Genomic DNA, 14,065 nt, shown 5'->3' with positions numbered 1-14,065 from the left:
TGAACTCGTAACAGAGAATTATTGTCGGTCAATTTTTTTTTGTGAAAAACGAGAGATACACCTGAAAAAAACGAAAAAGTTTAGGAGTACACAAGATAATATATTTATTATTTTTTATACACGTATCGGATTATGTCGGGTTACAAATTACCCCTACCAACCCAAACACCATTCTTTACCTACCGAAAGGGATAACAAGCCTACTCTAATTAAACACAAAAATTGTCAATCTCAACCTATTGTGTGAGATCGTTTTACAATATACGACTATCCTTTTACATCTAAAACACTTATTTATCGATTCGACTATACGAGTAGTAATAAACTAGTTTAGATCCCGCGCAATAAATGCGCGGTAATTGTAGAGTTCCTATTTTTAGAAAAAAAAAATTAACTATGAAACTATTCAAAAAATTGAGTAATGTCATGAAATTTATATATTTATAAACAAAATTAATAAAATTGTCTATAATTTATTTATTAGCATATCATTTAGTTACATTTATCATACAAAGAACGAATTTTTATCACAAAATCTTAGAGACAAACTTTAAATAAAATATTATATCAAAATAGGAAAATAAATAAGAGATTTTCTCAAAATAGGAAATGTAGTTTAGGTGGGAAAACTTCAAGCTTTTCTTATTCTTTTAGTAAATAGAGGATGGATATATACGATAAAATATCATCAGATAGACGATCGTATTCTATATATAATTTGTCGATCCAAATAAACCAATTTGTTGAGGTTTAGTGCCCAACTACTACCACAAAACCGAACCCAAACGCTTTCCTTCTTCTTTACCAACCCCCGTCTTGCTCTCCATTTCCCGCATCATTCATCATTATCATCATTTCATTCATTTCACCAGAAAATAATGTCAACCTCAATTAATCCTTCATCTATCTGCTTCTCCCTCCACCAAAACAACCAAGTATCAATCCCCAAGTCAACACCATTCTCCTTTGGGTCTGGGTCTGCCGGGTCCATCAAATTGGGGTCCATTTCGAATCCGGGTCGGGTCTCACTCAAATGCAGTACCCGTGTTAGATCCATGGTTACAACCCAGGTCACTCAAATGACCACCTCGTCTAACATTCCCACGGTTGTTGAGGTTGATTTGGGTAACCGTAGTTACCCCATTTATATTGGGTCCGCTTTACTTGACCAACCCCATCTTCTTCAAAGGTTATTCTTTTTTCTTCTATTTTTTTTATTTACTAATAATTCTCGTATGAGTCGGTCTCGGAATGATTTTATTACTCCCTTTGCTTCCGTCATTTGTTTACCTTTCATATTTTTTGCGAGACTTATTTTGATCAAAGTTAAACAAATGATTGGGACTGTGGGACTATGAGAGTAGGTGGTTACTTCTTTTATTTCTTTTTTTTGTTAGTTTGTAGTGTGTTCACATATTGTTATTGAAGACGGACACTATCCGTCACAAGCTGAAGACGGATATTCTTTGTATGGTCACTTTATGTGACATTTTTGATTCGAATGATCCATTGTCGATAATTGCTTTTACAAATCATGTATGGGTAATAGATTATTGTTGTTCTTATTATTACAAAGTACTCCCCCGTCCTGGTCATTTGTTGTCCTTTGGTTTTGGCACAAAGATCAAGGAAAGATGAGAGGGTCAATTATAAAATGACAAGTGGAGCAAATTGAGTGTGAACGATCAAATTACTCATCAAATGCAATCCTTAAATAAAAAGGGACAACAGTTAACTGAGACACCAAAAATGGAATAGGACAACAAGTGACTGGGACAGATGGAGTATTATTATACCCGACATCAAAACAATTGGTCTGTAGTAAGGTCATACATCATATTATGATTCTTGACCCGTAATTTTGTATTATACCAGTAATATACTTGGGTAATACCGCTTTAATTGTTGGTCTGTTGTTGTAGTAGTAGGTAGTTGCCTTTCTCGTTAGCTAGGGAGCTGGGAGGCGGTTGGGGCAATGCTGTTGTTTAAGGCCGTCTTAAGCTTATAACATAGTAGTCATTAAGCATGAAATGAACCACATTGTATGTGAAGAGGTCATTTAAGTTTAAGACAGTCGCAAATGAAATTCTGTGTTTGTGGGATTAGTTATAAAATTTGGGATTAAGACGGATTAAACCAAAAGTTACGTGTAGTTAATGCCTTAATGGTGTGATTATTTGAACAGGCATGTGCATGGGAAAAGGGTTCTCGTGGTTACAAACACCACTATTGCACCTTTGTATTTGGATAAAGTAATTGATGCTTTAACAAGAGATAACCCCAAAATATCGGTTGAGGCTGTGATTTTGCCCGATGGAGAGCAGTACAAGAACATGGTTAGTGCCTTTAAACCAGGACGATGTTGTATTTTTCTGGCATTTGACGATATTTGCTGATAGATAAGCTGTTCTTACCCTGTATTAGGAAACTCTTATGAAAGTGTTTGATAAAGCGATTGGGTCACGCTTGGATAGACGCTCCACATTTGTTGCCCTGGGTGGTGGTGTCATTGGTGATATGTGTGGATTCGCAGCTGCTGCTTTCTTGCGTGGTGTTAATTTCATCCAAATTCCGACAACTGTTATGGCACAGGTTTGAACTTGTTACTTTTGTTTGTTGCATTGTACGGAGTATATGTTTAGTGAGTTAGCTCCATTTGACCTCTTTCTCATAAAAAGAGTCAATTCGAACCGTCTTGTTCGTCGTTTGCTCATTGCTGATCACGTGCTTGTTCAGGTGGATTCTTCTGTGGGGGGAAAGACTGGCATAAATCATACCTTGGGAAAGAATCTGATAGGTGCTTTCTATCAACCTCAATGTGTACTGATCGACACTGATACACTGAAGACATTGCCTGACAGAGAAATGGCTTCTGGAATTGCCGAGGTTATAAAATATGGCCTTATCAGAGATGCTGATTTCTTCGAGTGGCAAGAAAAAAATATGACTTCCTTATTAGCAAGGTATTTGATTTTAGACGCATTGAACACCAAACTTTCCCGACTACCTCTCATTCGTTAGTGATGTAATCGCACTTCAACTTTAGTTGTTATGACTTTATGAGTTACTAAAAAGGTTGGTTTTTGTGATTTACAGGGATACTGCAGCACTTACATATGCTATAAAACGTTCTTGTGAAAATAAGGCTGAAGTGGTGTCCTTAGACGAGAAGGAAGGCGGAATTAGGGCTACGTTGAACTTAGGTCATACCTTCGGACATGTGAGTTTGTTTCATTGATTTGTAATTTGTATTTAGCTTGTCGCAGTGTCGCCACTTACCGAAAGCTTAAAAATGAAGCTAGTTTTAACAGTAATTATGTTTTTCTTCCAAACCTAGTGCGTGTTTATAGTATTTTGATTTGGCTTGGAAGGTGGAGAACCTCTCTCCTTCTTTCCCTCTGATTAAGATTTCTTGTCCTTCCCCTCGAAATCCCTTTATCGAACCAAACAAGGAGTTGGTGATCATAGTATGCATGGTGTAATGTTTTGATATCTTGGATAAATCACATTTTACGAGATTTTAGGGGCCAATTATGTTAGGATACCACAAAAAAAAAAAAAAAAACGAAACGAGGACAATATAAATGGGATGGTGAAAGTACATTAGTACATGAACTTAGAAAGTCCCCCTCTAATGTGGTTTGTGATAACTAGCTTCGATATTGTGGCTTCTTATGCAGGCAATTGAAACGGGATTTGGCTATGGACAATGGCTTCACGGAGAAGCAGTTGCTGTTGGAACAGTATGTAAAGTTGACAACAGTTATATCTTTATGCATCTTCTTGACACCTTCAAAACTTAATTTAAGTTCCGATGCTTCAGGTCATGGCTGTAGACTTGTCACACAGGCTTGGTTGGATAGACGAAACATTAGTGAAGCGAGTTCATAGCATCTTGAAGGATGCTAGGCTTCCGACTGTGCCTCCTGAAAGCATGACTGTTGAAATGTTCAAGTCTATTATGGCGGTAAGCCTTGAATGGCATCTTAAATGATTGTAGTTTGAAAACGGAAAATTTATATTTTGTTGCCAATGAGTTTGGGCTAATTCCAATTTGGTGCCATGAGCTTACGTTCACTTCCTATTAAATCAATTGCAGGTGGATAAGAAGGTTGCGGATGGTGTGCTCAGGCTCATCCTTCTTAAAGGTCCTTTAGGGAATTGTGTATTCACCTCGGATTATGATAGGGAAGCACTAGATCAAACTCTACGTGCATTTTGCAAATCCTGATGATCGGACACAACTCCACAAGTCCAATTATACATAAAAAGAAAGTTGAGAGACTTCCTAGCTCGCTGATTTAAAAACCTGCCAGCATTTAATGGCTCCATTTGGACCGAAAGAAACTTGTACAAGCTTGTGAGATTTGTTGTGTTTTAAAATGGACGAGAATGGCGGCGTTGTGTGTTGTAGGACTCCCTAAGACATTGTGAAATCATTCATACTAAATTTATCTGGAAGTTCTTGGATGAGCAATTTATAGCATGTGTAATACGTTTGGACTTTGGATGTGTTGTAGATTACGATTTTGTATATGTAATTTAGTGGACCGGAAAAAAAATTATTGGCACAGAAGATGCATTGTTTCAAATTATTATTCGATTACACTGTACAATATATTGACAATTCCTCTCGTAGTTGAAAAACAAACCTGAATTCTTTGATGGGTTGCTGAATTCTTAGATGGGTTGCTGAATTCGTCAGAGTTTTGTCAAGGTATATGAACCTTACTCATAACTTAGAGTCGAAATCCTCACCGTCTTTCCTAGCAAACTGTGAGAACTTCTGGGTTTGGAATCCGATAACAAGAATGGTACGGGTCATATTGCCCCAAGATTTGGATGCATCTGATCCTGTCAGATCATTTGGATTTGGGAATGTTAATGGGGAGTATGTAATAATTGCTGGTTATTACAGCTCTATTTTTAGGGTGTATTCTTTGGTAACTGGAACTTGGGAAATGCTGTTACAAGTAATGGAGGGTTTTAGTGGTGAAGAAATATATGGAAGGGGTTTTTCTGCTGGTAATTGCTTGTATTGGGGTTGGACTAAATGGGAATACATCAGCTGATCAACGGTTTGGTCAAGTTTGATTTAGCAGAGAAGCAGCTGAGTTTGATAGGGTTTAGTTCTTGGATGAACTATCCCTTTACCCTACAAAATTTGTGGAATGCATATGCAGATGCAGATGGTGGTCTCTATATGTATTGTCGATACGACGATAAAACCTCGGATTTGTGGACCCTAATTGGAGATGACTTGGGATTTCTATTTTACGTGGTTAAGGAGGAGAGGGATGGATTGTTGTTGGGTCCGATACAAGACAAGGTCTTGTTTCACAAGAACGACTTGTATCGGAAGATGGGAAAATTGGGGGTTTATGATTTGGTTAAGGGGAAGTATGTCGGGAGACTCTCACTCATCGACAAACAAGCTGGGATTTACTGGGCTACAATCCCATTTAAACCAACTGTTGAAGATCTTCTTGGAAGTTCACTAGTTTAGAGGTTAGAAGAGGATGCAATTGTTGGAATTTAAGCAATTGAGGTGAAGCTTTATGAAATGGCAAGTTTTTATGCTTTGAAATATGATGCTCATATCTATAAATCTATAAAACATTATTAAAAGGCTAGCCTAAAAAGTCACGTAGACAATGCCACATGGGATGAAAAAAAGCCACGTACGCAATAACAATGTGACTTGGCCGGCAAACTAATATGGCATGGATTATCAATTTATTATTATTATTATTATTATTATATTACATTAATTTAATTCACTTATTTATTTTAAATATCCATCCACATTCCATTAGCTTTAACTTAATTAACCAAAAAAAATACAATAGAAAAATACGCATTAACTATAAGTTAATAATTTCAAGATATTTTATATGGAGTAGTATTATATGTATTCGAAATAAAAAAACCGAATACATGAAATTAAGAACGAACAAGAATAAATGAAATTGAAAACAAAAAAAAAATTATATCTATACAATATAGTTGAAAGGCTACTTAAAGCATTTAATTTTAATCCACATGTCGATTTTTTATTGGTAAATACTAATTCATCTATATTGATTACTTGATTATGTATTTATACAATATTATAAAAGTCTAGATTATGTATGTATTATAAAGTTATCTTTAAAACTGTCACATGCTTATAAGTACAAAAAAATAAAAAAAAATATTAATTGCAAACACAAAAAATAAATTAATACACTCTTTATTTTCCTCTCATAAATTTGGTTATTAATCTACTTATTTATTTATCCTTTAATTTATTTTATTTAATAGGATGGTTTTTTGGTTTTCTCTCACCATCATTATAATGTGTAGTTATCATAATTTTTTTATCTCCCTTTTAATTAACAAAATCGTTCCTCTTCCCTCGAATAAATTGTTGAAATTAATCAATAATTAATAACAAAAAGTTTCCTATATAACTATTATAACAATCCTAATTTTCATCTATAAAATATAATTAAAAGGCTATCCTAAAATGACTAATAAACGCCACGTAGACAAAGTCACGTAGGATCCAAAAATGCCACGTAAATGCCACGTAAATGTGAGCATTAAAACTCATTGCCACGTAATTGTCTTGTTTTATAGATTTAATTCATTTTTATATAAATTAATTTAATTTTTGTAACCCTTACAAATTTACATCATAATTCCATAATTTATAATCAATATTGACATTTTAATTGAACTTTTGTAATAAAAACATGTTAATAAATGTCATAATTTATAATTAAAATTGACATTTTAATTGAAATTTTGGTAATAAAACATGTTAATAAATTAAAATTTTTCATATTACTTAACATGCACCCACCATTTTTATTAACACTTTTTCCTATTTAATTCGTTTTTTTAATTACACATTATAATAAATTGATTAAAACTCTTCATAATACTTAACACCCACCAAATTAATTAAAATTTCTTTCTATCTAATTAATTTTTGTAATATAATATGTTAATAAATTGATTATATTTTTTTATACTACTTAATACCATAATTTTCATTAACAATTTTTCCTATTTAATTCACCTCTTGAGTTACTCAGCAATCAATTATCTAATTTAATAATACCACAAAATAAATTAAAATTAAAATTAAAATATGGGAGTCTATGGTTGTGTTATGGCTATAAAACCTATAATACCTATGATAGTTTCTATTCACAATATTTATTTAAAGTCTATTGCTCATTTGCCCATGAGTTTCTAAGTTGTGGATTATATTTTATGGTTTAATTTATTTATTTGATTATAGAAAGTATATTGAGTATTGTTGTTTTTATGTCCAATAAAGTATATTCTAATTTGTTATGTTATTGGTTTTATAAATCCTTTGATTTATATTTTAAATTCATGTTTTCCATTTGGTTTAATTTAAGTGATTTACATGTGACAATGTTGATTCGCTTGTGAAGTTTTTGTCATGTTGATATTTTATCTTTTGGTCAATATATTTTTTATATGAATTTTAAAGCATCGTGAAATGTATATAAATGCAGATAAGACAAAGCATCACGTGGGTAATCTGAAGAGGGAAGAAATACAAAAGGCATGAAACTGAGGTAAATCTATCTATACAATATAATTAAAAGGCTACTTAAAACATTTAATTTTAATTCACATGGCATTTTTATAGAGGTTAATACTAATTCATCTATATTAATTACTTAATTATTTTTTTTATACAATATTATAAAAAGGCAGAACTATGTATTAAAAAGTTAATTATCTCCAAAATTGTCACATGCTTATAAGTACCAAAAAAATTAAAAAAAAATAGTAGTTGCAATCACTAAAAAACTAATATAAACTCTTTTGTTTTCCTCTCATAAATTTGGTTATTAATCTACCCCTATTAATTTAACTTTAATTCCAGAAGATAATTAAAAAGCAAGCGATACTATCTACCATTATTATTCTGCATGTCATATTTTAATTTTGGAAGATAATTTCTAAATCATTCTCATGCAAAGTAGATTGTGTAAAATAATACTAAAGCAAACTTTTCACATTCCATTTCTCCTTCCACCATATTTATGTCTATATTAGACTTCATAATACTGAGAAAAATCTATATCTCTATAATCTAAATAAAAAATCTATAATCTATAAATCTAATTAAAAGGCAAGCCAAATTATCTACCATAATCTATATGTCATATTTAATTACATACGATAATATCTTAAACCACTCTTGTATAAAGTAGATTTTTTAAAAAAATAAAAATAAAAATTATAATTATTAGTAATCAAGCAAACCTTATATATTCCATTTCTTCTTACTCCTTATTTATGTTTATATTAAATTTCATAATAATGAAAAAAATGATGCCCAAAACTCAAAAGTCATGAACCTTGATTCATATTTATACTTATATTAAATTTGATAATAATGAAAAAATAATGCTCAAAAGTCATAAACGCATCCTCAATTGTTTATATATTTTTGTTGGAAGGCAAAATTTATAAACCAAAATTTTTCTCATCCCTATTGTTAGTAGAACTAAATTTGTCACTAATCTTCCTATGATTATATTCCAATTAAGGTAAATATATTAAGGTTTTAGATTATTAACTAATTTATTTCTTTGTTAGTGAAAGTTCCATTGGTATGAAGTTTTGATCACATTTTTCAACTTCACCGTATGTATTTTTTTTGTTCTCATTTAGGGTCTACCAAGATTTTTGGTGTTGACCTATTCAAAGGTTAACATACTTACATCTCTAAGACTTCATTCTTATTCCCTCTTTCTTTCTCTATTTAAGAGAAAGTTTAAGTTAATAACGATAATATTGTATAAAACAAATTCCACTGTTTTGTTGGTTAATTCGCACTAATTATTGAATTACTTTTTTTATAGGGACGATTCATTGGAGAAAGAAGACTATATGGAGAAGTAAAATATTAGGATTGCTTAAAGAACTATATATTAAAAACTAAGTGTAAGATTGACGACATCAATGTGAATGAGTAATAGTTTTTTAGTTTTTTTTCAACTGTATTTTTTATTTTGATATTTGTTGATTTTTTCCATCATTTTACCTTTGAAAAAATAGCACTCTTTAATTTATCGACTTTGATCTTTATGTTAACATGTCAATGCCCATATTTTTAGTACATGAATTATTCATGAGGTAATCTTACTATGTGATTTGATATTTTATAAAGTCTCAATTACTAAAAACACTAAAAACATCACACTAAAAACAAAATATCCCGTGAAATTCACGGGCCACAAAACTAGTTGTTAGTTAATAAGAAAATGTCTATTTTGTCGAGCTCAAGCAGTTTGTTTGTCCAATTTGAAGGACATTGATACTGATATCTTTCAATTGAATAATAATGATAGTTACTTTACTTCAGAGATTATGTTTGCTGATTGTTTTATTGTTTTGTTTGACTTGATTGCTTGGTTGCCATAAATTTTAAGTTGCAGAAAGTTGTGTATGGCGTGTTTCTCTTGGAATGTTTATGAATTTGTGTACTTAGAATGTCATAGTTATACTTATGATTAGACCTGGCAAACAGATCGGGTTGTGTCGGGTTCGTGTTCGTGTCACATATAAACGGGTCACAATCCCTCCAACCCAAACCCGACCCAATTAAGTATCGTGTCGTGTCCGTGTCGACCCACTTACATAAATGGGTCATAAGGCCTCAACCCTAACCCGTTAATTTCGTGTCGGGTTCGTGTCGTGTTTTCGTGTCACGTCCATATTTTGAAAGTTTAAGTATATTTATGTGATGCAGGATAAAAAAAATTAGGATTAATTTAGTAAACAGGTCATTCGTGTCGGGTTCGTGTTTAGAGAGGTCAACCCTAACCCAACCCAATTAAATATCGTGTCGTGTTCGTGTCGACTCACTTACATAAATGGGTCATTAAGTCTCAACCCAAACCCGTTAATTTCGTGTCGGGTTCGTGTCGTGTATTCGTGTCGTGTCTGTAACACCCCCATACTCCGAGTGCCTTACCAGGACCACTCAGGTATGGAGACATCACCATCTCGGTTGCCCGAGGTATGATAATCAAACAACAGCGATAAAGAAACAACATTTATTATTAATAGATTAATGAATGATAACAATCCTCAAACCAACTGAAAGTACATTACATTATTCCAACTAACTGTTCTCAAATGAAATGTAAATAAAACTAAACTACAGCGGAAGACTCTATCGTCATGTCGTGGCCATCCCCAGCTATCCAGTACTCATCTCAATACCTGCTCAATATCTGCTCACCATCCCCGAATGGATCACCGCAGGTTTACAAAACAACACCGGGTCGACTAATCACACAATCAAAACCGATAATAACAATAAGGCAAACAGACAAATTGAATCACACACATACACACAACACCAACTCCCATCATCATCTCAACACTGACGTCCACTTTGGACCCGCCCTCGCGATGGGGGACCGCAGTCGTTCCCACCTAAGCCCCGCTCATCGTACGAGCGATAACCCCGTATCATTAATGTGCACATCCCCTTCGTGGCGGGTTCCACGAAGGGCGAAACTAGGGCGTGAGATCACTCCCGCAAGTGACCCCACTCAGCCGAGAACGCATCTCGAGAACCATCACAAACACAACCACAGCCACAATCACAATTACAATTACAATCATCATAAATCAATCAACTAACTACAGCACATCACCAATATCCCATTATGGGACTAATACGAGTAGAAATCCTACCGGAAAGCACACAAGCAGACGGTATCTACAGCTGTCTCAAAACGCCTCTTCTATGAACTCTCCTCCTAACATATACACATGAATACTACTATTCAATCACTTATTCATAAAAACCCCCAATTACTAAATTAGGGTTTCACTAATCTCAACAAAACGTTATAAAAATTATGCTAGAAGCTTACCCTTGACGCAAGGAATCCAACGACACAAACTACGACGCAATCCGACCGTCTGAACTCCGGGAATTGTCAAGAACGCGATTAGGAAGAAGGACCAACTGCTTTCTCTCTTAAACAGGTTTTAGGTTTTGGCAAAAGTGTTTTAGAATAAAGACGAATATGTTTATATACCTTAATCGCGTAATTAACAAAACCCGAGAAAAACCCCCGATAAACCGGACACTCGATCGAGTACCCAAGGTACTCGATCGAGTACCCCCCTACTCGATCGAGTGCCCCAGCTACTCGATCGAGTGCCCAACAGGTCAGAAACTATTTTATTCTGCGACACACCCCTACTCGACAGAGTAAGGGCTACTCGATAGAGTACCCCCAAGACCATAAATACGGAGTATTACAGTCTTCCCTCCTTAAAAAGAACTTCGTCCCCGAAGTTCAAACCACTACCAAAAACAAAGGTACTCCCTCAACATTCCCGACTCACCCATCAAACAAAAACATGCTACAAACCCAAGACCAACATCCCGACACAACATATAAAAGGTGTATAAAACTCTTAAAAACTCTCGCGATCATCTCCTACCCCCCTAAAAGAAACAAGGTTACGTCCCCGTAACCATACATACCTGATCAAAAAGGAAAGGGTAGCGCTCTTTCATGATATCCTCAGCTTCCCATGTAGCTTCCTCGGTCTCGTGGTTAGACCATAGGATCTTAAGCAAAACTGTCTCCCCACTCCTAGTCTTTCTAACTTTGCGGTCTAGGATCTGCTTGGGTACCTCAAGATATGACAAGGACTCATCTAGCTCTAAACTCTCTGCCTCTAACACATGTGACGGGTCGCTCACATACTTCCGCAGCTGCGATACATGAAACACATTATGCACTCTCTCTAACGCAGCAGGTAAAGCCAGACGATAAGCAACCTCTCCAACTCGCTCTAAGATCTCATAAGGCCCTATAAACTTCTGACTTAGCTTGCCTTTCTTCCCAAATCTCATAACCCCGCGCATAGGAGACACTTTCAGAAGAACTTTATCCCCAACCTGAAACTCTATATCCCGGCGATGTAGATCTGCATAACTCTTACTTCGTCGATCCCGAGCCGCTCTCATCCTTTCCCTGATCATCTTAATCTGTTCAACCATCTCATGCACCATCTCTGGTCCTAAAACCACTTGCCTCAAAGACTATCGTCCCAACAGATTGGACTCCTACACCTCCTCCCATACAAAGCCTCAAACGGTGCCATACCAATACTAGTGTGATAGCTGTTATTGTAAGAAAACTCTATCAAGTCCAACCTCTGTTCCCAGCTACCACCAAAATCCATCACACAAGCTCTCAACATGTCCTCCAACGTCTTGATTGTTCTCTCAGTCTGCCCGTCCGTCGCAGGATGAAATGCTGTACTCATCTTCAAAGCTGTTCCCAACGATTCCTGCAACTCCTTCCAAAACCTCGATATAAACCTCGCATCTCTGTCAGACACTATGTCCTTAGGGACTCCATGTAACTTAAGCACGTTCTTTCGATAGGCCATAGCCAATTGTGCCTTAGTCCATGTATCTTTCATTGGAACAAAGTGAGCTGACTTGGTCAAGCGATCCACTATCACCCAAATCATGTTGTTACCTTGTTGACTCTTTGGCAAACCCACAATAAAATCCATGGAAATGGATTCCCACTTCCACTCAGGCACCTCTAAAGACTGAATCTTACCTTGTGGTCTTCTTTGTTCACCTTTAACTCTCTGGCATGTCAAACAACGGGACACAAACTCAGCTGTCTCTTTCTTCATCCCAGGCCACCAAAACGTTTTCTTCAAATCCTTGTAAAGCTTGTCTCCACCTGGATGAACTGAATATGGTGTGCAATGTGCTTCTGTCATGATTGTCTTTTTCAACTCCTCATTATTAGGAACACACCACCTTCCATCGAACCTCAAACTACCATCCGTATGTATCGAAAACCGGGACACTGTCCCTTTCTCTACTCCCGCTCTCCACTCAACTATCTTAGGATCCAAAGTCTGTTTACCTCGAATGTCATCATAAAACTCCATATGTACTGTCATATCACCCATGGCATCCCCTTTCTGCATCATATGAATCCCAAAACTCGCTACCTCATCCCTCAACCTCATCAAAGATAGAGCTGTACACAAGGAATGTACACTCTTCCTACTCAAAGCATCAAAGAACAACATTGGCCTTCCCTTCATGGTAGATGATTTCCATGTCGTAGTCGCCAATTAACTCCATCCACCTCCTCTGTCTCATGTTCAACTCCTTCTGCGTGAAGATGTACTTGAGACTCTTGTGATCAGAAAATACCTTAAAGATCGCTCCATACAGGTAATGTCTCCAAATCTTGAGAGCAAACACCACTGCACCCAACTCCAGATCATGAGTAGGGTAATTCTCCTCATAAGGCTTCAACTGCCTAGAAGCATAGGCAATCACTTTACCATTCTGCATCAACACACACCCCAACCCATTTTTCGAGGCATCTGTGTAAACCTCAAAATTCTCGCTCCCTTCAGGCAACGCTAGGACAGGAGCTGTGGTCAAACGCTCCTTTAATGTCTGGAACGCCGTCTCACAACCCTCATCCCAACGAAACCTGTTCTCTTTCCTCATCAACGCCGTCATCGGTCTAGCTATCTTGGAGAAATCTTTCACAAACCGTCCGTAGTATCCAAATAAACCCAAGAAACTCCTAACCTCAAAGAACATTCTTTGGTGCTTCCCACCTTGTCCTTTGCTTCAATCTTCGCGGATCTACACTACCCCATCTTTAGATATCACATGCCCCAGAAAAGCAACTTTCTCTAACCAGAACTCACACTTGGACAACTTAGCATACAACTCATGCTCCCTCAACGTCTGCAACACAATCCTCAAATGTTCCTCATGCTCCTCCTTAGTCTTAGAGTAGACTAAGATATCATCTATAAACACCACTACAAACTGATCCAAGAACTGTCTAAAGATCCTATTCATCAAATCCATAAACACTGCCGGCGCATTAGACAACCCAAATGGCATCACCACATACTCATAATGACCATACCTCGACGTGAAAGCTGTCTTCGGTATGTCCACGTCTCTAATCTTCACCTGATGGTACCCCGACCTCAA

At 35.8% G+C, this 14,065-nt stretch overlaps 1 protein-coding gene across 1 annotated transcript; it reads left to right on the top strand.

The window, feature by feature from the left end:
* Positions 1-748: 748 nt before the first annotated feature.
* LOC141610564 (3-dehydroquinate synthase, chloroplastic-like) lies at positions 749-4,651 on the top strand. Its single transcript, XM_074428702.1, has 8 exons — positions 749-1,189; positions 2,186-2,336; positions 2,425-2,592; positions 2,737-2,963; positions 3,097-3,220; positions 3,681-3,743; positions 3,824-3,967; positions 4,100-4,651. The coding sequence occupies exons 1-8, from the start codon at positions 879-881 to the stop codon at positions 4,229-4,231; spliced, it is 1,320 nt and encodes a 439-aa protein (XP_074284803.1). The 5' UTR covers positions 749-878; the 3' UTR covers positions 4,232-4,651.
* Positions 4,652-14,065: the final 9,414 nt, after the last annotated feature.

Source organism: Silene latifolia, chromosome 11 (genome assembly GCF_048544455.1).
Source record: "Silene latifolia isolate original U9 population chromosome 11, ASM4854445v1, whole genome shotgun sequence".
Classification (NCBI taxonomy): domain Eukaryota; kingdom Viridiplantae; phylum Streptophyta; class Magnoliopsida; order Caryophyllales; family Caryophyllaceae; genus Silene; species Silene latifolia.
The sequence above is the reverse complement of the archived record's forward strand: the minus strand, read 5'-3'. Positions and strand labels throughout refer to the sequence as shown.